We start from the raw sequence: 25144 nt of genomic DNA on the forward strand, positions 1-25144 counted from the left end.
CATTATTTACAAAAACAAATGTTTTGAATCGAGGATCCAAAAATGTACATAGAGCTAGTGTATTGCTAAATTCAGCATTGCCTACTCTTTTTTTTAAACCATCTTCTAAACATGTTATTACTTATATTAGTGAGGTCAGATAAATTTTTCATTTTTAATTTTTGGCATACATTGAGAAGTCGTCGTTGTAAAACGATGACTAACAATGCCGAAATATATTTTCCCCACTAATGGCTTGGGTTGCCTGTTCAAAATGTGTAAGAATTTCACAAAATTCCCTTAATAAAATCCATTCATTAGCTTCCAGATGCGGCAACCGTTCGTCCAATAAGCCCAAAACAGATCCTACAGGATTTTCTAGATCCAGCACCCTTTGCAGCATATAATACGTGGAACTCCATCTAATAACCACCTCCTGGATCAGCTTTTTAGGCGGATCAATTCCAAATTGTTTTTGAACTTTGTTAAGCTTTGTATTCGCGGAAGTACTTTTGCGAAAGTGTGAGACAATACTCTTTACTTTATCTATAACGGCTTTGACAGCTGGTAAATTGAGTGCATCCTGAACTGTCAAATTTAAAGTATGCGCAAAGCATCCGAAGTATTTCCATCCAAGTTCAGTTTGGATGGCCTTCTCAATATTGCTCGCATTGTCAGACACAGCTAAAATATTTTTTTTTATCCAAGCCATATTCAATCGCTGTTTCTTGAAGCCTGGCAGCCAAATTTACTGCCGAATGACTCTCAACAAACAATTCACAATTAGGTAAAATAGAATTTATTTTAAAATTATCGTCGATGAAATGACAAGTTATTGGCATTATTCATTTTTACAAGATGTCCAACTATTGTCACACAACAATTAATAACATTTTTTATTTCTTTTTTGGCAATATTGTAACATTTTTCATATTCAGCTGGAATTAAGGAACTTGAAATTGTGTGCCTGTTTGGAAGGTTGTAGGCAGGATTTAAGCTATGCACAAATACTTTAAACCCTTGATCTTCTACTATGCTGAAAGGTTGGTAATCATGAATAAATAAGCCTAGCAAATCTAAGTCAAGCTTTTTCTTTTGAGTTGTGCTTAGCTTTTTTGGTATATAAGTAGCAATGGTACCTTGAATTTTTGTTGCTTTACTAGAAGATAAACTGCAGCTTGGTTTGCTTGATGTCGAGGGACCTCGTCCTTTACTTCATTTTCCTTTGAATTTTTTGGATTACTTGCCTGCTGAGCGTCTCCTGGTCGTATTTGTTTCTCTTCGTCTTGTTCGCTATCTGTTTCGCCAGTAAGACTACAAGCTCTTCTTGATACCACACTTGCAGTACTCGCACTACTACTACTTTGAGAAGAAGCGACATTATTATTTACTGTGGGATGTTTCCTTTTAAAATGTTTTTTTAAATTGGAAACCGAATTTGGAAATTGTCTTATATATGTCTTATATTTTTTATCTTCATCCACCACTGAGAAATATAGCCAGACTATACTTCTTTTGGACATTTTTATTCTGTCAGATAAAAAAACTAGTCAGTTAAATAAATTACTAGGCCAAAAATACAACTTACTCTAGAATCTCTCTGTTACTACTAAAAACAAAATCGGACACACTTAAATGATTATGAAGCTTGTCAAAACAATAGCTGAGTTATAATTTTATAATATTTTATATTTTATATTTTTATAAATAATTAAATATGTGCAAATCGGAGATTCCCCAATATAATTTTAACGACCGACGGACGGACGGAGGATGACAAGTTGCTGTGCTTCCAAGAATAGTAAGGTAATATAATATCAATACCGACATATATCGATGTTTTTAAAACTATTCACATATTTTAAACGAATGGCATTATTTAAACGAATGGCATAATTCTAACAGAACATGGTACATCTTTGTATATTATTTTTGTTAACATTTAGTTATTTGGTTATTATGCTTTTTTTGTTTAAATAATATCGCAAAAAGTTAATTCATTTGTCTTAATACGTTTTTTTTTCGATTTTCGATTCGGTTGTAAGTTTTGGCTTTTTTTTTATGAACATTAGTTGGCGTCATTTTAGTTCCATAGGCCGCAATGTTCTTGGATTCCGTTCGGAGTTCTCCCTCGATCGGAGACTCGAACTTGAAACTGATCCGTGTAACAGGCATTTGCTTGGACTGGATCAGTTCGGAACTGATTCGTAAAATTTGTTGGATCAGCCATCCCTACTCTCTCTCTCGCCGCGTTTCGCATGCGAATAATGACAAGGAAAAGCGCCGTTGCCAAAGTTAACAAAATTAAATATGCCTTGATTAAATAGAAATATGTCTAAACAGCATATATAAGCAACAATGCCGCCTCCCCTATTGTTATGCTGATCATTTTGTATTACTTGGTAATCTGATACTCTTATAAATCTATCATCGACATCGTGATTAAGCAATCTTTCAGTAACAGCAATAGGAGAAAAATGTTTAACCGCTAATAATTTGTAAAGTTCTCGAAATGAGCTAACAGTGATCTGCAATTTATACGAAAAACTTTAAATACCTAATAAAACTTAAACTCAAGACAATAGACATTAGTAAACAAAAAAAACAAATGTCTCGAATTAAAAAAACATTTTTTAATACGTTCTCTTTTATCTTTGCCTTTGTTTATTTTGGTTTCGAGTTACTCTTTTACTTGAATTATCTTCGTCCTAAGCAGGGTCGCCAACAGCCAAGATGGGCCCCGGGACTGTTTGACTGTTTTGGAACCTCTGCAATAACTATTCGAAATTAAGCTTAAATAATAATATATACTAATGATCGCATATTAGGTCGTATAATTATATAAAATTGATTGAGGTAGGTTGAATATATACAATTCTAAAGTAAATAGGTAAAGTTTATTGATGTGGAGAACAAAAAAAAAAAACGAGAACAAACAAACAACTGAAAATCTAACAAATACAAACAAGATTTTCTGGAATAAAATATTTTTCATTGCAATGGCGCTTTTCACGATTTGCAAATATTTCTACACTCCTTAGCTACTTCCGCTTCTATTGCTAATAGCCCTGATAGCCGATCCTGATGCATCGTAGACCTTAAAATATTTTTTACTTTTGGGAGGCACACAGGTATAGTGCATGATAATCTCAACGCAACAACTACATTAGGGAATAATGTTTTTAGTTTCAAGGATCACATTTTATTTAATAAAAGAAGAGGACTTAGTTGTACGTTGCCGAGATTTGCCTGGTATATTGCTTTTAAATGCGACTGCAATCTCCTGCGACTGCAAGCTCCTGCAATCAAAACCTTTTTCCATACATATAGAACCAAACATTCAAATGATCCCATCTAAATATACAATCCGTTAAGATCAGACCGGGTTTCTACTATGGCCTTTACTGCACATGTTATTCCGAAAAGTCTTTCGGAAAATGGTTTTGCGCTTTTGTTTCTAGCAGACCAGCGAGTTGTAGATAGAGAATGAAGAGACCCTCCGATATGTTTTTTTCAGAAAAAAAATTGCAAAAGGGTTAACGTCCAAAATTCGAGCTAGAGCTCCCTTATAGGCACCTGATATGGTAATGCCGTTGTCGTATCCCTGACTCCGACAATCTGCGACAGAAATGGAGTGTATCTGCAGAACATCCAGAATTAACTTGGCTATCGCAACTCCAGTCTTTTGATTGTAGTTTGCAAATACCAAAAATCTTTCATAAATTTCATAGTCATTGGTTTCATTTGCTAATCCGACATATCGTAAAACGAAAGACGTTGGTTCATCATTAGAACAATCTGGAGTGGCATCAACAATTATAGAAAAATATTTAGCTGCATCTCTTTCTTTCAAAATGTAGTTCCGAACGTGTTCAGCACAGCAAGATATAAATTCATTTTGTATATCCGCTGATAAATAGTAAACTTATAAGCTACGATTTTTTTGTTGCGATTTTTTTACTTTTCTAAATGAATGGCAAGAAGTAGTTACTAATTAATTCCAATATTCCTAAAAAAATTGTGCGTTTCTTGGATTGCCGATGTCATGACTGTCTCCTCTAAAGGCAAGTCCACAATCTGCCAGAAATAGGGTTTCATGTAAAAGACGTCGAAGTTAGTCTTTCCAGATTTGTTTTTTATCCTTTATTTGCTTAACTAACAAGTTATCAACGGTTAGATTTGTAGCTAAATTATTTTCTAATTGCCAACATTCAACGTAATTTGCTTTATGAATACTGCACCTTTCATGGAAAGGTATTCTTTTATTGAGTTTTTTATATCCTCTAGATGGTTCCCAACCCATAGTTGTGATTACCGAGAGCACTGATTGTTGAGAAAATCCTGACTCATTGCAACTGAATTAACATCATGGAAAGTAGAAAAAAACTTGTTTCGTTGCACTCCAAATTAACCAATCTCTGGTAACTGTTTCGCCATTTTGTAACTTTTTACTTAATATGTATTTAGGAAACGAACGACCATCAGTATCAGGTGGAATATTAGCTGGAAGGGTCTGAGGGCCTCTACGCCCAGCATCCTCTATTTTCAGCGGAGAAAGGTTCTTGTTTAGTGCAGAAGACCTACGCCAAACCGAAGAATTGATTTGGGAGTATTACGATTGGAACAGTTATTATTTCCAGAATTCGAATGGCTGCAGTACCATTACTACAGTACCGTTACTACAATAAGTATCCTTAGTACTATCATCAGCATTTGAATCGGAAAAGGAAACTAAAATAGAATATTTTTAAAAAATTAAAAATTGATGATGGCTGTTTACACAGCCGAAATGCATAATACATTTAACTAAATGACCTACATGCATTTTTCTTGAAGATAAAGCCTTCCCCATTTTGTAATCTTTATATACACATTCTCCTACAAAATATGGACTTCTATTCAAGAATATTTTTTAGTAGTACTAGCTATGTATGACTTTACAAACGATACCTACAGTCGATGGCTGAAGTTGATGGAACTTGATTTTTAAATTGATGTTTATTAGTATTAGATACTGATAATAAAACTAAATCTTTAGAGGTATGTCGAGAAATTGCAAATGCCATACTTTCTAGTATCCGCCTTCCACTGTTCTGTGTATTTTCGCGTATTTGTTTTGCTTTTCTTTTTTGGAATTGGCCTGATTTATGCTGATAAGCCATCATATGTATATCTTTACCTAATAACAATAATTACAACATGTTAAGAAGCAATTTTAGTATAAATATATTCTCGTAAATTACTTGAAGGCCGACATAAATTGAATATATTTCAAAAGAATTATTGATTCATGTAATTTAAAAATTAAATGTAGATATATGTAAAAATTTTTACGCAAGCTACATATTTCAGTCTATATTTTTTTTGTAATTTAAACGACATATATTTTTCTTCTGTCATGGAATAAAAATACTATACGTATAAGATAAGCATTTATGTAAAAAACGAACTGATATTTTTGTAAATTGGACAAAAATACGCCTCAAGACTGTAATGTTACTTGACTTGTCTTGGCTATGTAAGCATCTGTAGATATTTTTTAAGTAACAGTATGATAAGAAGTACAAAAAACTTAAAAATACATTTTAATTGTATTTAAGGGTAAAAAATAATACAAAACAAATACTGAAAACTTTCTAAATACTAAATAAACAAATTTTAAAACTTGCTTTAAAACAATGCAAAGTGCAATTATTTAATATAAATTTTAATAAATATTTTTTTTTTAACTCCATCAGAATTGCTATTTTTTTTACAGAATTTATGAATCGACCGTGACTGCAAATAGTAAAATATTGAAATTCCCATTATGGTACATCGGATGTACGGGCCCCGAGGTCCAGCAATTAGTCTCGGCTACCCTCCCCCTCTCTTGTCGGGCCTGGTCCGAAGCTGGTTCTTTGAAGCTAATTGTGTATTCTTTTCCTCACACGATCAGTTTTCTATTTTTGATTCTCGCGTCCAGGTAGTTCTGACGTACTTCTCTTTAGTGGTTGCGTAAAATTTTATTTTCTTCGTACTCAGTCTTTGTATACTCTGGAGAGATAAAAATTCCTCTACCTTTTCCACACTTTTTAGAATTTCTTTAGAGTAGAAAGTAGCTATTAGTTTCAATTGAAATAGGACGTATATTCCAGTTTATAGTTTTACCTATACGGTACACGTTTCGTAAGTCACCAGAATCGCTGCTTAGTCCTAGATTATTATTAAATAACTTAAGACAGTTGGTTATATCAGTTTGTAAATCATTCGTCTCTGTCTCCTTGAGACCATATATTACTTATTTATATTTCTTCGTTACATCCTCAACCTTTTTCAACTCTCCCCTTAAGATATTTCCCTCTTCCCTTAATTAGGTATATTTCCCTAACTCCTGAATTTCACCTCACAAATCCACTTTTAACTTTTCAAAACTTATCAAAATTACAGTCCTATTATGGATATGTTTAGCGGGTAAATCAACAGAATTACTAACAGGTTAAAAATTTTATTAAAAATAACAGAAAAACTTTATAAATTATTGTATATATAATTACGAGTAATATTCAATGCAGAGATGGTCCAAACAGTGTATGCGCTTAAAAAACAAAAAAATTAATAAATTTCTATAAAAATTTAGTCCCAAATGACACGCATACATCCATTTCTGTCATTAAAAATACCCTTAAATAAGGCATACGACTTTTGTTCTCTAGAAGCACCAACCTTAAAAATTTTTAGAATTTAACGCTTCAATGTTGTTAAAAGAAACACATTAAAAATAATATCATCTCTTCTTTCAAAGTTAATAAACATTTTGCAGAATATTAAGACTTAATATTTTGCATAACACAAATATAAATCAATAATAAATATAATAATGTGATTATTTACAAGTAAAATTGTACATTTCTATTGTCTAACTAGTTTTTGGTAATACAAAAAATATTTACTCTTATTACTGCTAAGATGTATAATTTTCCTACATATTGTTAGGAAGAAAAGATTTAAAGTACGGATGATTGTATCTACATAGTTTAAAATACAATGTATGTATAAATTGCTTTAAGGTACAAAATTTGATTTTTATTTTCGGCCAGCGAATACTTTTGTGCGATATCTATTTTGCCTAACCCCATACGTATCCATTTACAAAAAAGCTTTCCTGCAGCTTTTCAAAATTTCTAATAGATTTTCCTAGGTTCTACCTCTCTCAAGGTTACGTCTATGACCACCAATCGGTTGTGGTTTGGCGGCATTTTCCTCAAGTTTTTCCAGATGTTTTAATTTTCTGTGTCGCTCTGCAAAATAAGAAGAATTATGTGTTAAATAAAATGATACACTATGCTTCAGAAAAGTTGATACTGATTTAAACCAGTTTGCCTTGGACAACACTTTACGCTATAAGTTAAAATTCTAACTTCTCATTTAGTACAAATTCTAATAAAATCCGCCAAAGATTGTTGGATTTCCACATTAGAATATGATAATCACCTTTGCAGAAAAAAAATTGTATACACGATGCCTCGTCATAACGAGTTCCAAGTAGACGTGGAGCGAACGACGTTTCAAGTAAACTGGTTGATAAAAAGAAAAGAAAGGAGATATTTGTGTGTTTTACAACCACCGGCCTAAAGCCTATGTCATGAGCGCAACTTGAGGAGCACTCGACAGAGTGACAGCTGGACGAATTTTAGAAAGGAAAAAACTAAGCATCTATTCCGGCAAGAGTGCAGAAATATCGATGTAATGCAATAGAGCCAATAAGAAATCTTAGGTTAAAGAGAGAATGACAATGCTTCTCCGATTGCAATTGCTTTGGACGCTGAGAGAGGAAATGTTTGTGTAGTGAACAGCAATATGCAATGGCGGCATTGATCAGATCCACTTTACTCGACGTTCAATTAGGGTCGACCTCAGTTACTAAAGTGGGAGTACCATTAACGCTGGAATAAATTTTTAACATTATTAATAACTCAAACTGCAATTTTAAATATATCTTGAATATGTTTAGTATTACAAGAGTTGTTTAATTGAAGTACTGGTATAATGGCTAAGATTTCCCTTTACTGGTCACTAAAATACTTACTTGCAATTTTAATCATAATAACTCCCCACCAGATTGACCATCCCCATCCCACGAGACAAAACAGAACTGTAAAGAATTGACTAAACCCAATAATGAGGTTGATAATGAATGAACCAATACGCGGCTTTGGTCCATCTTTTTGAGAAAATCTCGGTTTACCAATGCACAGGCAGAAGAGACCACTCAAAATTGTACCTAAAAATATTTGAACTGGTAATTTAAGACTTATTTAAGACACCAATCTATTATTACCGGTTCCAGGTCCAATGCAGTTCATAAAGCAACAAAACCAGGCCAACCAAACGGGCAGTATTGGTATAGCTCCTTTCATATGAGAAGAATGTTCTACTAGACTCATATCGATTTTTGGAGTGGTATCCTAAAATTATTTATTTTAATTTATTTATAAATGGAATATTTAATAATTACCTCAGGTGGTGGCATGCTGAGGGGTGTCAGGCTTTTCTTTTTGCCACTAATCATGGATTCTTTGCGAGCTGGGATAGGCGGTGGAATCGGCTCCTTTTTTCTGCAATAATTGCAGAAAATCTTACGAAAAAAATTTTTGCAGCTGTCCTTTGAACAACATTTTGATCTAGAACAGAACAGTAATTAATACCAAAAAATTGAGAAAAGACAAATCCAAGCTTACTTGGGTTGAATCTCCGACTCCAAAACACTTCCCTGTCGTCCACTTCTCTCCATCCAGTTTTCTTTTCGTTTTCCCAAAGTAAAACAACTCTGAGTGTCACCCACTCTATTCTTCTTGCAACAATTAAGTTTCTGCCATATGTTTTTTTTGACTTGATCCGCTTCTTCATCTTCAATATTTATTCTTACTTGGTCGTTTTTGGGCTTGGTTTTCCTTAGACATGAAAAGCATCCGGTTTTTGCAACTTCATTCGTAATCTCTTGGATTTCCTCGCTTTTGGAAAGCTTTTTGCACCTTGCACACTTGTTGCACGTTAAGAGATTAGTACACGAGGTTATAAACCGCTTACAGCGACTGGGTGGAACAGTTTCTTTTTCTGGCTCGGCTGGGGGTGGTGGAGAATGATGTTGCGAGGGAGGAAGACTATAAAAAGAAAAAAATGCAATTATTAAAATGTTCTTTTATTAGCTATAGCAGATTTTACGTAATATGTATAGATTCTAAACTTTGAATTGACTTAAGCAAGGCATCAAAACAAGAAAAAACAGAATAACCAAATTTAATAAAAATCAAGATAACCTTCCAAAAAGTTCTTGCGGTAAGCAATACCTTATACTGTTATCTATTATAGGTAAACAAATTACTAATTTATGATGAACAGTAGGAAATAAAGGCAAAATTAATTATAAAATATCCTGATATTGTCGGTTGTTACAGTTATTCCGCATACATTATTTACAAATTATTTATCTGGCCGCACCCAAAGGATGCCATAGGAAATATTTTTAGCGAAACAAGAATTATAAAGTGCGGTGTACCTCAGGGCACTATACTAGGACCTTTGTTTTTTATAATTTGCTTAAACTCTTTATTGGAAACAAATTTTTCAGCCGATATTATTAGCTTCGCGGATGATACAGTTTTATTTTTTACCGAAAAAAACTGGGAAATTGTAAAAAAAAATTCAGAAGAGGTTTTAAAGGATGTTTTTAATTGGTTTTCGAGCAGGAAATTGAGTGTAAATTATGATAAAACTAAATTTCTGCGTTTTTCATCATACAGAGATGGTCTTCCAAATTATGATAGGTTAATTGAACCATAAGATAACTTATATTTCAGCAGTACCTAGCATAAAATATTTAGGTATTACCATAGATGAACAACTTAAGTGGAATATTCATATACAAAACGTTGCAAATACCTTAAGATCTTTATTGGATAGATTTAAGTTTTTAGCTGGAATATTAAGCATTTCGCATTTAAAAATAATTTTTTATGCCTTGGTAGAATCTCGTCTTCAATACGGAATTTTAGGATGGGGAGGGGCTAGAGACGTATTTTTAAAATGCCTAGAAATCGTTCAGGAGAGTATCATTAAAATTATTTATAAGAAACCTAGATTATATTCCTCAGATCTACTGTACAGTGAAATAAAAATTTTCAATATTCGTCAAATATTTTTTTATAATATTTTAACATATTTACACAAATATAAGTCAAACATTTCATTAATTACCCATCAGTATAATACAAGAAATCGTCAACAGAATTCCTCACAAACCACTAGAGCTAGGAAGACAATAAGGCAACATTGTTTTACTTATCTTCTTGCCAGATGTTATAATTTTTTACCAGTAGAAATGAGAGGTGTTATTCTAGGTAGCAACTCATTGGGATTGGTTAAAAGTAGGATCAAAAAATTTATTATCCTTCAAAATAGACAGCTTATTGATGGTTTGGTAAATATTAGAAATTAACATGTCCACTTATATGATCCTTTAATTTTAATCTTGATCTGTGTCTTGCTTTGGTGCAGTACGGTAATAACAGTTTTTCAAAGGACTACAAAATACAGTAGGTATTTAGTTTGGTGATGCTGTTATAAAAATGTTTTGTTGAATTGTTTGATTTTTTTTTTGTTTTGTTTAGTTTTATGAGTTTTAATTAATTTTTATGCGTTGCAAATAGTATTGCAATTGCAGTAGATTCATAGTTTAGATTGTTTGTTTTGTTTTGCAATTTAGGTTTATATTAAGGCGAAAAAAAATACCAGCAAGTCCTCGCACAACGTACTAGCTCCTGAGGGCTAGGGGCATTATGTATTTATTGCCGATGTTGTAGCGTTTTATTTTTCTACTCCTTATTTTCACTAACGCTCCATTGATATTTCATTAATTTCAATAATTATATTAATAATTTCAGTCAACTTCTTTTATTCATATTTCTTTAAATTCACACTGTCAGTGACACATTACTACTGTACGCATCACTCTCCTGGTTTAATTATTCATGCTTTCTGTTGACGGTCCGTCACTCTTCTGGTTGGTCTTAATTAATGTTTTCTCTGATTGGATTGACATTGACAGCTCAGGCGAGAGGTGGGGTCGTTACTTATTTAGTCGGTACTGCATCCATTTTTCGAGGACTTGTTTTCGTGTCGCAGGTAGAAGCGCACATAAAAGGCCAGTTTTTTATTTCCGAAATTTGTGAAGCAGGAAGTGGCCAATATGGTTTATAATTTATAGTCCTTAATCTTGTTCCTTTAGGGAACTGTTTATTTCATAATTCTGGTGCAGGATGCCCAAGATTTTGATGGATAGATAATGAAACTTAGCAAGGTGAGTGTGTCACATTTTTAACGCCATTCATTTTTTTATCGACAGTGAATACAATGGCAACCGTAATTTAGGGTTTTACTTTTCCGTTTTCCTCTTTTTTCTTCTTCAATTGTTGATGGCTGCAGGCTTTTGATTTCCCCGGGAAATTGCTGAAAGTGGTGGAGCTGGGACCTAGTATTAGATAAGACTAGAGCTAGTATTAGATATTCCTAGTCCAGATAGCTAAGCTACAAATGGCATACATTCACAGCCTTGGTTTTGAAGGCGAGCCATTCATTTCTTGGAGGGATATACAGACCAGTTTATTCCATTTATTTAAATATTATTAACCATAGATTTGTCTCACATTTAAATTTTTAATAACATATTCATTTTTAAATTTTTAATAATATACCTTTAATTTCAATTTATTGCTACAAATATTTAATCAATATCATAATTTAATACGTCAATTTCTTATCTATAATTTTAGTTATTTTTTGTTCAGTATTTTTCAGTACCTTTTTTGGTAGTTAAGTAGATATAACTCGGTTAAGGCTGATATGCCTTAGGTAAAAAGGTTCATGAACTTTCCCCTGCGTAATACAAATATTTACTAAAAACTTTAATAATTGCAATTTATTTTTCAAGTGCTGAAATCTACCTAGTAGCTTACTCATAATTTAAATGTTACTTTTGACAAACTTATTTTATTTAATCATATCAACATTATTCATATTTTAATTCGTAATAAATTATTAACATTTAACAGATTAGAAAATGAGGTGTATACATATCTTTGATGTAAATATAATTTGGTTGTATTGTTAAGATATTTTTTTTTGCCTCCTTAAATCTACTTTATCCAGGGTCATTTAATTGTTAATTGAAACCTATATACCAAATCTTTTTTCTTAGTTTTCTTTCATTTATAAAAAAAAGTGGCGCCCTCTTATTTAATAGTTATGATCGAGTTTAAATTCTTTAATAGCCAGTCATTAGTGAACCTTCGAACAATCCCAAGCCTCCAATAATTCTGAGCTACCGTCTGCAAACTCTTGGCAAAATAGTAACACTGTAAAGTTAACGCCATAATGTTTATTAAATTTACTTGTATTTCTATTTCTTTTATTCTATTTAACAACCAGCTTCACAAAAGTTGAAAATTTAAATTTCCGTCATAAATTAAAGTCCTTTTCCCAGCTTGGCATATTATTCTTAGAGTATAAAAATGGCTTCACAGAAGTAGTTGAAGTGTTTGTTCATGAGCATAATTACTATGCTTGCACTTCCAAATGAGGTCTTAAACCAAAGTGCTTAGCTTTAACTTCCTAGTTATTTAAATCCCATTAAGTACACTGTGTCCCATTTTGGATGAGATTGCACGGTATCTCTGTCATTTTTTAAGATATAGCTTTGCGGTTTTCGCGACCCTATACAACACCGCCGAAATAAAGATCTTTATTTCGGTGGTGTTGCCCTATATCACTTTTTTCTAAAACTTTTAAAGCTACAAGCAGAAATATTTCAACTACTTTTGTTCCTGAAATAGAGGGGCGAAAACGAAAATGTTCATTTTTCGAAATGTTCTCAGGCCCTGTATAAGATAGAAAAAAATTGGAAACTGTTTAGAATAGATATTTTTACATAAAAGTCAGTGGCGTAGTTAAAAATTTTTTTAGAGCACCGCTTTTAAGATTGGACACAAACCTGGTATTTTTTAAATGGAACACCCCTATATTCTAACGTCAACGTCAAATTTTTGCATTTTTTTTCTGAATACGTTGATGTATCACAACCTTATCTTTAGTAAATTTTAGCTTCAAAAATCAGAAAAATCCATATTTATGTTTGTTTCTTTAGTAGTAGGCCATGGATACTAGGTTTAAATACTTAAAATTAAACCTTTCTGACAAAAAACTCGAAGCAGCGCTGCAACTATATTTACAACAGGTAAAGATTCAACTTATTTTATTTTGTTAAAAAATTAGAAAATAAAAAAGATCTTATTAGGTTTCCAGAAAGATGTCAGCCATCTGGGGCTACAGTATTCCGGTTAAAATACAATCCAGAGTTTCAATACCAAAATTAAAAAAAAAATTTAAAAGCAAATTTAAACCGTATAAGGTAAATATCTGACCAACGATACTTAAATATATTAAAAAATAATATGCCAGAGTTGCTGGAGGACATACCTTTAGCACAGCGATATCAGGTATACTTTCGGCAAGATGCAGCACCCGCTTATAATTCAAGGATAGTTAGAGAATATTTAAGTGCTCGTTTTGGTAGACGCTAGATTGGCACATACAGACCAATCAGATGACCGAGATCACTGGATTTCGATCGCGATAAACTAAAGAGACTGACCCTGAAACATCCTTTAAATTTCCAAACACAAGAAACTTACAGACTGTACAGAAATGTCCTTACTAAATTAATTAAAAGAGCTAAATATTTATTTTTTAAAAACAAATTAAATACAAACATAAACAATACAAAAAAAATATGGGAAACCATCAGGGAAGTAACCAACGAAACCGTAAATAAAAATGTAATTATAAAATCTATAATTGAAAATGGTAAGGAAGTAACTGAAAAAGACCAAATATCTCGAAAATTTCTGGACTATTGTAGTGTAACAATCAACACATCCCTACTATTAGAGATATATACTATTAGTTTGACAGTAGTTGGATGTCAGTAGTCATATAAGTTATTAGGTTAGGTTACGTTACTATTTTTTATTCTTTGCACGTGTTTTATATTAATATAATCCTTTTTCACTATTAAGTTTTATTGCTACCATAAATTTTCACAACTACAGGTTATGGGCCCAACCACATTCTCAATTGTGGTAGTAATCTGAAGAGTTATTTTTATTGAATAATAAAAAAGTGAATATATAGTGAAAACTGAAGAATAAAAGAACAAAGAAAATGGAGGCAACCACTATCATGAAGCTAAATGGTACAAACTGAAATGTTTGGCGGTTCCAGCTAAAAGTGGTACTGATGGCAAAAAGTCTGTACGAAATTACTATTGGCACTGAAGAGAGGCCTACTGAAGACAATGACAAGATTGCCAAGTGGGGAGTAAAGGATGCACGCACCCAAGAATCACTGGTCACTAGAATGGAGGATGATGTGCCATGATGGATGATCTTTGCCATGTCATGCTGTGTCAAACCGCAAAGGAAATGTGGGAAAAATTGGAGAGTATTTATGAGAGAAAATCAGGTCAGTGCACATCTTCTTAACGGCCAGTTTTATAATGCAAAGTTTCAAAATGACAGTATAAATGGCTTTGTGACTAAAAAATTACTAATATCAGGGCTAAACTCACACAGATGGGAGACATACCGGAGAAAATGGTTATGACTAAAATTATTATGTCTCTGCCTGAGAAGTTTCGCCATTTTAGGTCACGTCTGACATATCAATCTGTTAGACCTATGTCGAACCGAAAGCAATGTCAAGTATCAAATAGTGACAAAAATATTAAAAAATGTTTATTCTGTGGAAAATCTGGCCACTTCAAGCGGCAATGCAGAAATGTGGAATGTAGCTACTGCAAAAAAAGGGAGCATCTAATCAAGGACTGTTTTGCCAAGAAAAAGAAGGATGACAGAGACAAGAATCCGCTCAGGAACGAGTCAGGAGGAAATGGGTACTTCGCCCTCATTACAGTGTCTAGTATGGTAGAATCTGAAGTAGATGTCGAATGGCTTATGGACAGTTGTGCATCGCAGCATACGTGCAAGGACAGGGACTTGTTTCGTAGCTATACAAAACTAGAGGCCACCAGGAGCATCAAAATTGGTGATGGAACAACTTTTCAAGCGGAAGATCAAGATAAAGTTTGTATCAATGCTTATATAATGGTAATATTTTTCATTATGTAACGTTGTGTGATGTTTTTTATATACCTAATCTTAAGGTTAATTTGTTTTCGTAAGGAAAGGCTCTAGATAAATGTTTATCTGTAATTTCTGATGCCGAAGAGGCTAAATTTGTCACTGAAAACAATATTACTGTAGGGGTAGCCATAAGGTTAGAGCAATGTCCAAAGTTAGGGTTTAGTAATGAAAATTGTTATTTTGTTAAAAATCAGAGAGATATTAAATGATGGCATAAAGCATTAGGCATCAAAATTTTCGCTATGTTGGTAATATTTTAAGTTCTAATGGTATTGAAATCAAATTATCTGACAATTTCTGCAGTTCTTGTGTGCAAGCAAAATTTTGAGAAACATATAGAGTAAATAAAAATAGAGCCTCCGGACCAGGAGATTTAATACACATAAATTTATGTCGGCCAGTGGAAGAGCCTTCATTAAACAATTCTTAGTACATGTTCTTATTCAAGGATGACTATAGTAACTATAGAATTGTTTATTTTTTAAAAAATAAATCTGATGTGTATGAAATCTTGAAGGATTTTCTTGTATATTTTGAAAATCAGACTAATAAAAGGGTTACAATTATCAGAAGCGATAATGGTGGGGAGTTTCTAAATTCGGCAGAAAAAAATTTGTTCAAAAAGAAAGGTATAAAACATGAGTTGACGGTACCCCGGTACCTTACACTCCCCAACAGAATAGTAGGGTAGAAAGGGATTCTAGGACCATAGTAGAGTCTATTAAGACCATGTTAGCAGAGAGACTAAAAATGTTTGGGGCGAGGCAGCCAATACTGCTGTGTTTTTATTAAATAAAACTGATATGAGTCCAGTAAAAGGAAAACACCCTACGAGTAACTTTTTAAGAGAACTTTTGAGTTAAATATGGTCAAAGGTATTTTTGGTAGTAAAGTGTGGGCCTTTATACTTCAGGAAAAGCGGAGAAAATTAGACATGAAAATGTGGAATATTTGCTGGCTATTCAGACAATGTAAAAGGGTACAGGGTTTATTACAGGGAAATCAATATAGTGGCTATTATAGAGAGAATTTATTTTTGAAGTAACAGAAAATGTAGAAGAAAATATTGTGTCCCAAAGTCTAGATAATTACCCAGAAATCATTGAGCATCAAAAAGTGAGTTTTTGTTGGAGGAGCCACAAGATATGCAACCTCCTGATGAACCTGAGGAGCCAAACTTGATTTAGACTATAAAAGCAATGTAGAGCCAGAGGTCGATCCAAATATAGACCATGACATAGAAGTGAACCCAGTCAACACAGTGAGAAACAGAGACCAAAGATTAAGGCCCTTTAGAGTTTTAAAAGTTCGCAAAAATCTGATTAATAATTATGACCTAAGTTTTTTTAGTTTGAGTGAGGATGAACCAACTAGCTACGAAGAGGCAATGACTACCATGTGGAGAGCAGCTATTGATGAAGAACTGAGTGCTTTAAAAGAAAATAACACCTGGCAGTTGGTTGAGAAACCTCATGAAGAGGAAATCATTGACAGTAAATGGGTTTTCAAAATAAAGAACAAGGATGGCAATATTAGTAAGTTTAAGTGTCGTTTGGTTGCCAGGGGCTTTAAACAAAATATTCTTGAGGAAGTTTATAGTCCAGTAGTTAGGTTAGCAACTGTTAGGACAATATTGTCTCTTTGTGTTCAAGAAAATTGGATTGTATACCAATTGGATGTCTGTAACGCTTTTTTGCATGACGATCTAAAAGAAGATTTGTATATGTATTTGCCTAAGGCGTGTAATATGGAAAATCAGATTTGCAAATTAAATAAAGCAATTTATGGGTTAAAATAGGCGCCATTATATTGGTATCAGAAGTTTGATTGTGTGTGATTTCATGAAAAATGAAGGGTTTTCTAGAAACAAATATGATAACTGTTTGTATGTAAAAAATTTTGATAATGTAAAAATTTATGTCATTATTTTTGTGGATGATATCTTAATAAGTGGGTCATCCGAAAAAGAATTAAAAAATTTAAAGATGAATTTAAAAGTAAATTTTAAGATGAAAGACCTAGGTTGGCTTACTTATTTTCTTGGTATTTCGAAATATTGTCTCTTGGAATTCAAGAAAACAAAGAACTGTGGCCATCTCAACTGCTGAAGCAGAGATTATAGACTTAGATCTATAATCTCTGCTTGTACATGTACATGTACCAATGAAGTTTATTGGCTTAGATATTTACTTATTGAGTTGAAATTTGTTAAGTAATTAAGAGTTATCTATGAGGATAATCAGTCTGCTATTAGGTCCTGTAATTCTCATGAACAGCTTAAAAGAATTAAACACTTAGATATTAAGTATCATTTTGTTAAAGACAAAATAAAGGAAGGTTTTTTAGAATTAAGGTATACAGCGCATCCCAAAAGTTATGTCTAAATTCATTTAAAATTCAGGGGTGTGTTCGAATCACATCCTCATCACATCCTCTTGCAAATACTGGGTGACATGGGTTTTAGGGGTACTAAGTTAGAGCTCTTTGAATCATACCTTAGTGATCGAACACAACAGGTAAAAATTAATAATCTCGCTGGAGAGATGGGAATAGTTGATTGTGGTGTGCCACAGGGTACAGTCCTGGGGCCACTCTTATTTTTTATCTATATAGATAACCTTACAAGAATTTTACCTGAAATAAATTTTTCTATTATTTATTACGCTGATAAAGTAATTCTAGTAACATCAAAATCATGGTCAGAAGTGCAAAAGCTAGCTGAAAAATATATCACATTAATTAAACTTTGGACGGATCAGCATGTTCTAACTTTAAATAGTAATAAAAGCAACTTTATAAATTTCTCGATTTATAACAGTAATCATCAAGAAGAACCTGTGGAACTAACAATACATACTCATCCTTGTTTTGCAAATCAGATGAAAAATTGTACTTGTGATTCTAAGATTTCTTCAGTTTCGTAGACAAAAAGACCTCGGCGTTTATATTGATAAAAATTTAAGATACAATATGCACATTTGATTACATAACTAAAAAGATAAGTTAAGAAAAGATAACATAAGTTTTATCAACTACGCGAATATATGCCTCGTGAGTTCTTGGAGGTGGTCTGTCAGGTTCTGATTGAATCCATTCTAAATTATGGTATAAGAATTTGGGGTAGTGCGTGTAGCGCAATGTTATCAAACCTAGTCATCACTCAAAAATATATATTAAAATAATACATAAAAAACCAAAAAAAGACCCAACAGTTAAACTTTATGAAGAATAAAAACATTTGTAAGATTCTACCCCAACGCCTTAATATTACTACATCTGTCACGAGAAAACATGTTTTTTTGACTAAGGTAGATTTTACAATTTGTCAAGGTCATATTTCTTATGTGGGGCCAAAAATCTTTACCTATCTTTTCTAACGTAAATAAATGTTATAATTACTGGTATATTTGCAAATATTATTTATTGATAGAATTGAAGAATGAAATTATTTAAATATTACTTTTACAAATTTATTCAAAGTTAATTTAATTTGGTTTATATAACAAGCTCTCAAACTTATTGTTAAATTATTATTGTATTCTGAAATACTTGTGTCCTGACAAGTCACTTGTGACTTAGGGCACAAACACTAAGTAATATACACTATATACACTTTGTAACATTACCGTACAATTTTAAGTAATATATTTGAATTTGAATATAGATAAACTCCGAGCGTCAACCGAAGAAGCTTTCAGAAACTTACAAAGCAACCCTTCATAATTTTAAATGCCTTAAAGCGAATTGAAACTGTATATGCTTTATGTATAAGACAAAATGTCAATGTTGTAATTACAGTTTTTAATGTTAAATCTGTAGCGATATATTGTTTTCAATATTTGTAAGTTTATGTTAAAGAGTAATGCTTTGAGTTTATGTTTAAAATATTATTAAATAAATAGGTTTAAATCAAATGGCATTTTTAAAAAGTTATAATTAAATGCATGTGTGAAATTATTTATGGCCTACTATTAAAAAACAAACATAAATATGGATTTTTCTGATTTTTGAAGCTAAAATTTATTAAAGAGTATGTTGTGATACATCAATGTAATCAGAAAAAATTTTACAAAAATTTGACGTTAAAATATATAGGGTATCCCATTTAAAAAATACCAAGTTTGTGCTCAATCTGAAAAACAGTGCTCCAAAAATTTTTTTAAATACGCCACTGATTTATACATAAAAATATCTATTATAACCATTTTTTTTCTATCTTATACAGGGCCTGAGAAATAATAACATCTCCAAAAGTGAACATCTTCATTTTGCCCTGTATTTTAGGAATAAAAGTAGTTAAAAGTTTTAGAAAAAAGTGATTCAGAATCGGGAAAACCGCAAAGCTATATCTTGAAAAATTACAGAGATACCCTGCAATCTCATCCAAAATGGGATACAATTGACGATAATTGAAAATAACCCGAACAGTCACTACAAGGATTTTTAGGTTGTATTATGAGATTTTGGGATTCCTGAATATAACTATAAAGGAATGCAAAAGTAAACGTGATCCGCCTATGTATGATTTTACCTGAAATTAATATTCGGAATCAATGTCAATTCTTCATTCAGAGAAAATTCTTGCTGATTTTGATTATGATTATTTATGATTTAATTAAAAAGTTAATTTCTTTAATTCATTTTCGTTTTCCGTACCAAGCCAGGTGAGGACTTTACTTTACGTCAGATATTTATTCCTCTGAGACCAGTTTATCCCTTTCAAATATGTTCTTTATTCTCTTGAAGTGTTCTCTCTTCATGCTAAATGATAATTGCTTCGTGGCTGTTTTATCTTTTCTATTATATTTCATAATTATATTTGAAACAAGAACTTGACTGTACGTTTTATGTTCAACTCTTTGGTTGAGTGCAGTATTTTTCGTTACCAATTTACCTTGCTGATCCTCTAACAAGTTCTCTAAATTTTTTATTTCCTAGACCCGTCTTCGGGCTTTATTAAATACATACATAATTAAGATCCATTTATTTATATGTAGGCTCTTTTATCGTTGTTGGCTCTTTTTTTCTTTGGTACTAGAGATTTTTTAAAGACTTTGGTTGAGTCCTCTTTGTACGATTTCCAATTGTAATACCGTTGCTAAGATATGCATTTAAAATAAGATTACTTTCAAAAAGGTAAATCAAAGTAGTACAATAATTTTAGTTGGAAATTATATTTGCTAGAAAATTAATATTTTATTTTTCCTTCTTGTTCTTAAAAATATGGCAAAATGTTTGCTCATTTGCCATGATATTCTCCAGACCTTTAATGTAGATAGAATATACAGTGTGTTTCAAGTTCGACCCTTAACATGGAGATCTCGGAATCTCTAAGAGAGACGAAGATGGTTAAACAAAGTTAAACATTTTTGAGCTTAACAATATGCCGTTTAAAAAAAAAAACTCCGAACTGTTCTGAAGATATTCGAAAAAATGCGAAATTTTAAAAAATCAATTTTATTTTTTTCCGAGCTTATTTCTTATACGTTTTTTAAATAATTTTTGTCACTTTTCTTGTGCTACATGATGGTGTTTTAATGCGAGGTTTCGTCTTTTGCCAACTATCATCCACTTCAATCATTTTTAAAAACCTGAAATACTGGCAAAAACTAAATTAATCTAGCTACTCGAAAGAAAACTAGGGAAACTTTATAAATCAATAATATAAATACATAAAAAAAGTTTAACAACAAAAAACAGTTATCCTAAAATAAAATTATATTAAGTGCTCAAATTGTTGTACCTGTGTACCAAGACAAAACTTCACTCTCTTACGAAGACTGAGCACCGCGCTATTTATTTCTTGTCTTCTTAATTGGTTAAGCTCCCTAATAATAGTTAACCGCATCTCCTCAATATTTTAAAATTCCTTGCTGGCATAAACTCGATTTTTTAGTGTTTCCCTTAAAAATTTATCTAAAATATTTAAATCAGTAAATCCACCTGTCTTTAAAGACCTAATTGACCAAATCTTTCTGTAAGATAATTTGAAACCTGTCATGTATTGTGTCGGTGAGCACCATCTTAATAAAACCAAATTTTATAGTGATTTTCTAAAAAATCCATGATATCCAAATAGTCTTTAAAATCGGATCTTAAAAACTGGTAATAAGAATCTCCATTTAGAGTTTAAATATCTGCTAATAAATACCTGCCCAAACACTTAGGTTAAATCGCATTTGTGCCCGAATTTACAGAAAATATCGGGAATTATCTCTAAATGCGTTTACTATTTCTATTAAAAATGCCACAGTGGTACTTTCATCGGTCTATATCAAGAAAATTGGAGTAATCAGTAATTTTTTGCGCTAGCCAGTCACAAAAAAAGACATGTCTTTGAGCATCACTAGGATGCAGTTTTTGAGCTAAATGAATAGTTCATAATTTCATAATTATCTACAAAGTATTTTTTTATGTAGCGCAATAAGGACAAAAATCGCTAATCCGTAGCTCATTAAGTTTTCTTTAGTTTTTTCATCCATTCTATCTTCCTATTTACTTTTAGGCGTATTAAAAGAACCAAACGTACAAAGAATTTTATCCAAAGTTTTAAATAAAGTATAGTGCTGTTCGCTTTGGATACATAAACTAATACATTTCTAACGTTCTAATGACATTTCTATCGTAAAAACCATAACTTCTTAAATGATTTGTAAAATACTTAGAACATTAAAAGTTTTTCAATGTTCTAAGGTAAAATACTTGTTACTTTGTACTACAATACTAACCAAATATACAAATATTTAAAACATATAATATTTATGATAGTTTAAATATCGTCTTGACATGTCTTTTCAAAATTTTATATTTTTTGGAATATCTTCAGAACCATTTGGAATGTTTAATTTTTTTAACGGCGTATTGTTAAGCTCAAAAATTTTCAATTTAATCATCTTCGGATCTCTATAGATCCGAGATCCCCATCTTGAGGGTAGAATTTGAATTTTGGTATGTTTTATTTGATAATAAGAAAAACTGTTATTGAACTTAAGGTCTATCACCAAACCTCATTTTCCATTTAATAAGGGATTACTTTTACTACCCCTAGAGGGTTAATATAATTTGATTAAAAGCCAGCAAATAAAATGTCCCCTTAATAAACATAAGTTTATTTCCTGTTTTATTACAATTTTTATTTAATTTTTTTGAAGGAGTTAAACTATTAAAGTTGTTACGTTCACAAATTAACAACCTATTTTAAACTGTTGGTACCTACTCTTTAATACAACAGTATACAGGTTTTATTTGCTATGTCTGACTATTGCTATTTCCAAAACTATAGGAGAAAAAAGTTACCAATTTTGACGCTTATTGTAAATCCTTTTACAGCGTTGTAAAATGTCGATTAGTTCGTGAATTACAGGGTGATATATAAAAAACGGCAAATTTTATTCCAATTATTATTTTAAAAACTATTGGTTTTAGAAACTTACTTTTAATTACAAAGTTTTTAAATTTTTTGTGCTCTAGAAAACTTCACCTTTAATTTTTTTTATGACGTTTGGTATCTTGGCATCGGCTATTAACTTCTTTTTTTTTAAATACGGACCTACATTTTTTATCACATATTTTGAAAGTATTTTTTATTCCCTTTAAAGTGATGTATCTCATTCATATGTTTCCCAACATTTTAACGTATTAATAACCATCATCAGGAATTTTTCCTTAGTGTGTAGACTTTTTTAATTGCTAAAAACTTAAATACTTTTAAATGTTTATTCTTTTCCTCATGGTTTAAAATTTAATTAATTAAGATGTTTTGGATGATATTCCTCTTGACGCAATAATAGACTTTGAATATTTTCAACGTGACGGTGCATCTGCCCATCAAGATCGGCGCTGTGCGAGGTTTCTGAACAATTTTAAACCACATCGTTGGATGAGTAATAACGGTCCTATAAATTGGCCCGCAAGGTCGTCTGATATAACACTCATGGATTTTTCCTTATGGGGTTTTATTAAGGACCAGGTTTATCAAAGTACATCGCAATAAAATGTCTCCGCAGATGTTAAGGAACATTCAAAGAAAAATTGTAACCAATGCGCGAAAATGCTTACAAAATAATGGTGGTCATTTCGAACATTTAGATTAATAACAATTTATTTCATCATTAGGTACATATTATTTAATAGCCTTTATTTATTTTAAATCAATTCTGGATTTATTTTTATTCATTATTATATTGTTTATTAAAAATAAATGTATTATGAAGTTAGGCAGATAATTGTCAAAATATTTATTTTTTTAAATACCTCATTTTAATATTGATGTTTAATATTTAGTACCAATAATGTTTTTCAGAAAATGATGATTAAATAAATAAAATGATGACAGCTAAATAAATTATACACTCTTTAAAGGTTATTTAAAAAACCAAATAACTTTGTGTCTAAAATGGAATTATTATTACAACTTTTATATTGTTTTAGCATTTATAAATATTTTTAAATAACAACCAAAAAGATAAACTTTTTACTGTATTATTAAGTAAGTAATTTATAATATAAAAGAAATCAGGCCCGCATTAAGAAAAAATTCCTGATGATGGTTTTTAATACGTCGAAACGCTGGGAAACGTATAAATGAGATATATTATTTTAAAGGGAATAAAAAATGCTTTTAAAATAAGTTATAAGAAATGCAGGTCCGTATTTAAAAAAAAAATTAGCTAATAACGTTTACGGAGAACGGAAAATAGATTTTTTTTTGAAAATTTGACACCATCGGTTTTAGCTGAAGATCTAACAGTTAAAAATATTTTTATCGATGCAGCGTTGCCGCTTATGCCAAAAAGGAGTAGCAACTTTGTTATTTTAAATGGAATACCCTGTATATTATTTTATTTTCTGATCCGCTATCGCTTTATGATTGTTTTTGTATAAAATATTCCTATACCTATTTTAGTGGTTTTCGAGAAATTAATTATTTCCTTTATTTTTTAACCAAAACAGCTCCAAATAAATTTTTATTACTACGGCACTGGAACGCGCAGAAAATTGAAATTATGTACATTAGTCTTCACTATAAAAATTTGTTCTACATTATACAGGGTTGGTCAAAATTAGTAATTTTACCGCTAGATACAAAAAATGTGTAAAATGCATTTTTTTATCGGAACACCCTGTATATTATAACATATTCTAAAAGGAATTTGAGATTCCTGTCTAACGAGGTATCATATTCCTATATCTATGTAGTTCGGTTTCTGAAATAAAAGCAAGTTTCTGTAAAAATCGAAATATTTTGACATATTTGCTTTAGGTCATGACCAAACAATGCTATGCTATTGACGTTTGACAGTTACATTTAGTTAATCAATAATAGTAATAGTCGTGGGTGTTTCTTTAAAATAGTTACCTAAAAATTAATTGAAATTAAAAGAAATAGTTATTCAAATGAAGTTTTGACGAATCTATTTATTATTCATGGACAATTTGACAAAATTGTAGCACGAACATGTGATTATAAATAATTTACAGTAAATTTTCAAAATGTTTGCCATTGACTTCTAAACATTTCAAAATCCTGCATTGTACAGCATGTGTTGTCGCTGCTTGTATTTCAGAAGGATCTTGTTGACCAATGCAATTGATAAGTCGTTGACGTAGTTCCTGTTTACTGTTTACCGGTGTCTTGTATACCATTTGCTTCAAATTATCCCAAAAGTAAAAATTAAGTGGTGTAAGATCAGGTGATCTCGCAGGCCAATGCCATGGTCCCAAATGCCTAAACCAGCGGTCATCGAATTTCTCAAATAACTCACGTGTCACCTCCTCAGTGCAATGAGCGGGTACCCCATCCAATTGAAACCAGCAAGAGCGATCTTCAAGCGTAAAATTTTCCAGAAAATCTACTACTGAGCGCAACATCTGAAGGTATTTTTGGGAGTTTAATTACCCGTCGTAAATGAAAAAAGCTATTTGATTAT

The 25144-nt window shown here is 31.6% G+C and overlaps 1 protein-coding gene across 1 annotated transcript in view; it reads right to left on the reverse strand.

Moving 5' to 3' along the window:
• Positions 1–6450: 6450 nt before the first annotated feature.
• The window catches only part of LOC126739404 (protein stum), a 107180-nt gene continuing 88486 nt past the window's right edge, over positions 6451–25144 (reverse strand). Inside the window, exons 5-9 of the mRNA XM_050445078.1 lie at positions 8700–9122; positions 8477–8642; positions 8300–8426; positions 8048–8242; positions 6451–7259 (exon numbers count right to left, since the gene is read on the reverse strand). Coding sequence (XP_050301035.1) covers positions 7156–7259; positions 8048–8242; positions 8300–8426; positions 8477–8642; positions 8700–9122 — 1015 coding nt within the window. The 3' untranslated portion in view covers positions 6451–7155. The remainder of the gene's footprint in view (positions 7260–8047; positions 8243–8299; positions 8427–8476; positions 8643–8699; positions 9123–25144) is intronic.

The sequence above is a fragment of the Anthonomus grandis genome, chromosome 1 (assembly GCF_022605725.1).
Source record: "Anthonomus grandis grandis chromosome 1, icAntGran1.3, whole genome shotgun sequence".
NCBI lineage: Eukaryota > Metazoa > Arthropoda > Insecta > Coleoptera > Curculionidae > Anthonomus > Anthonomus grandis.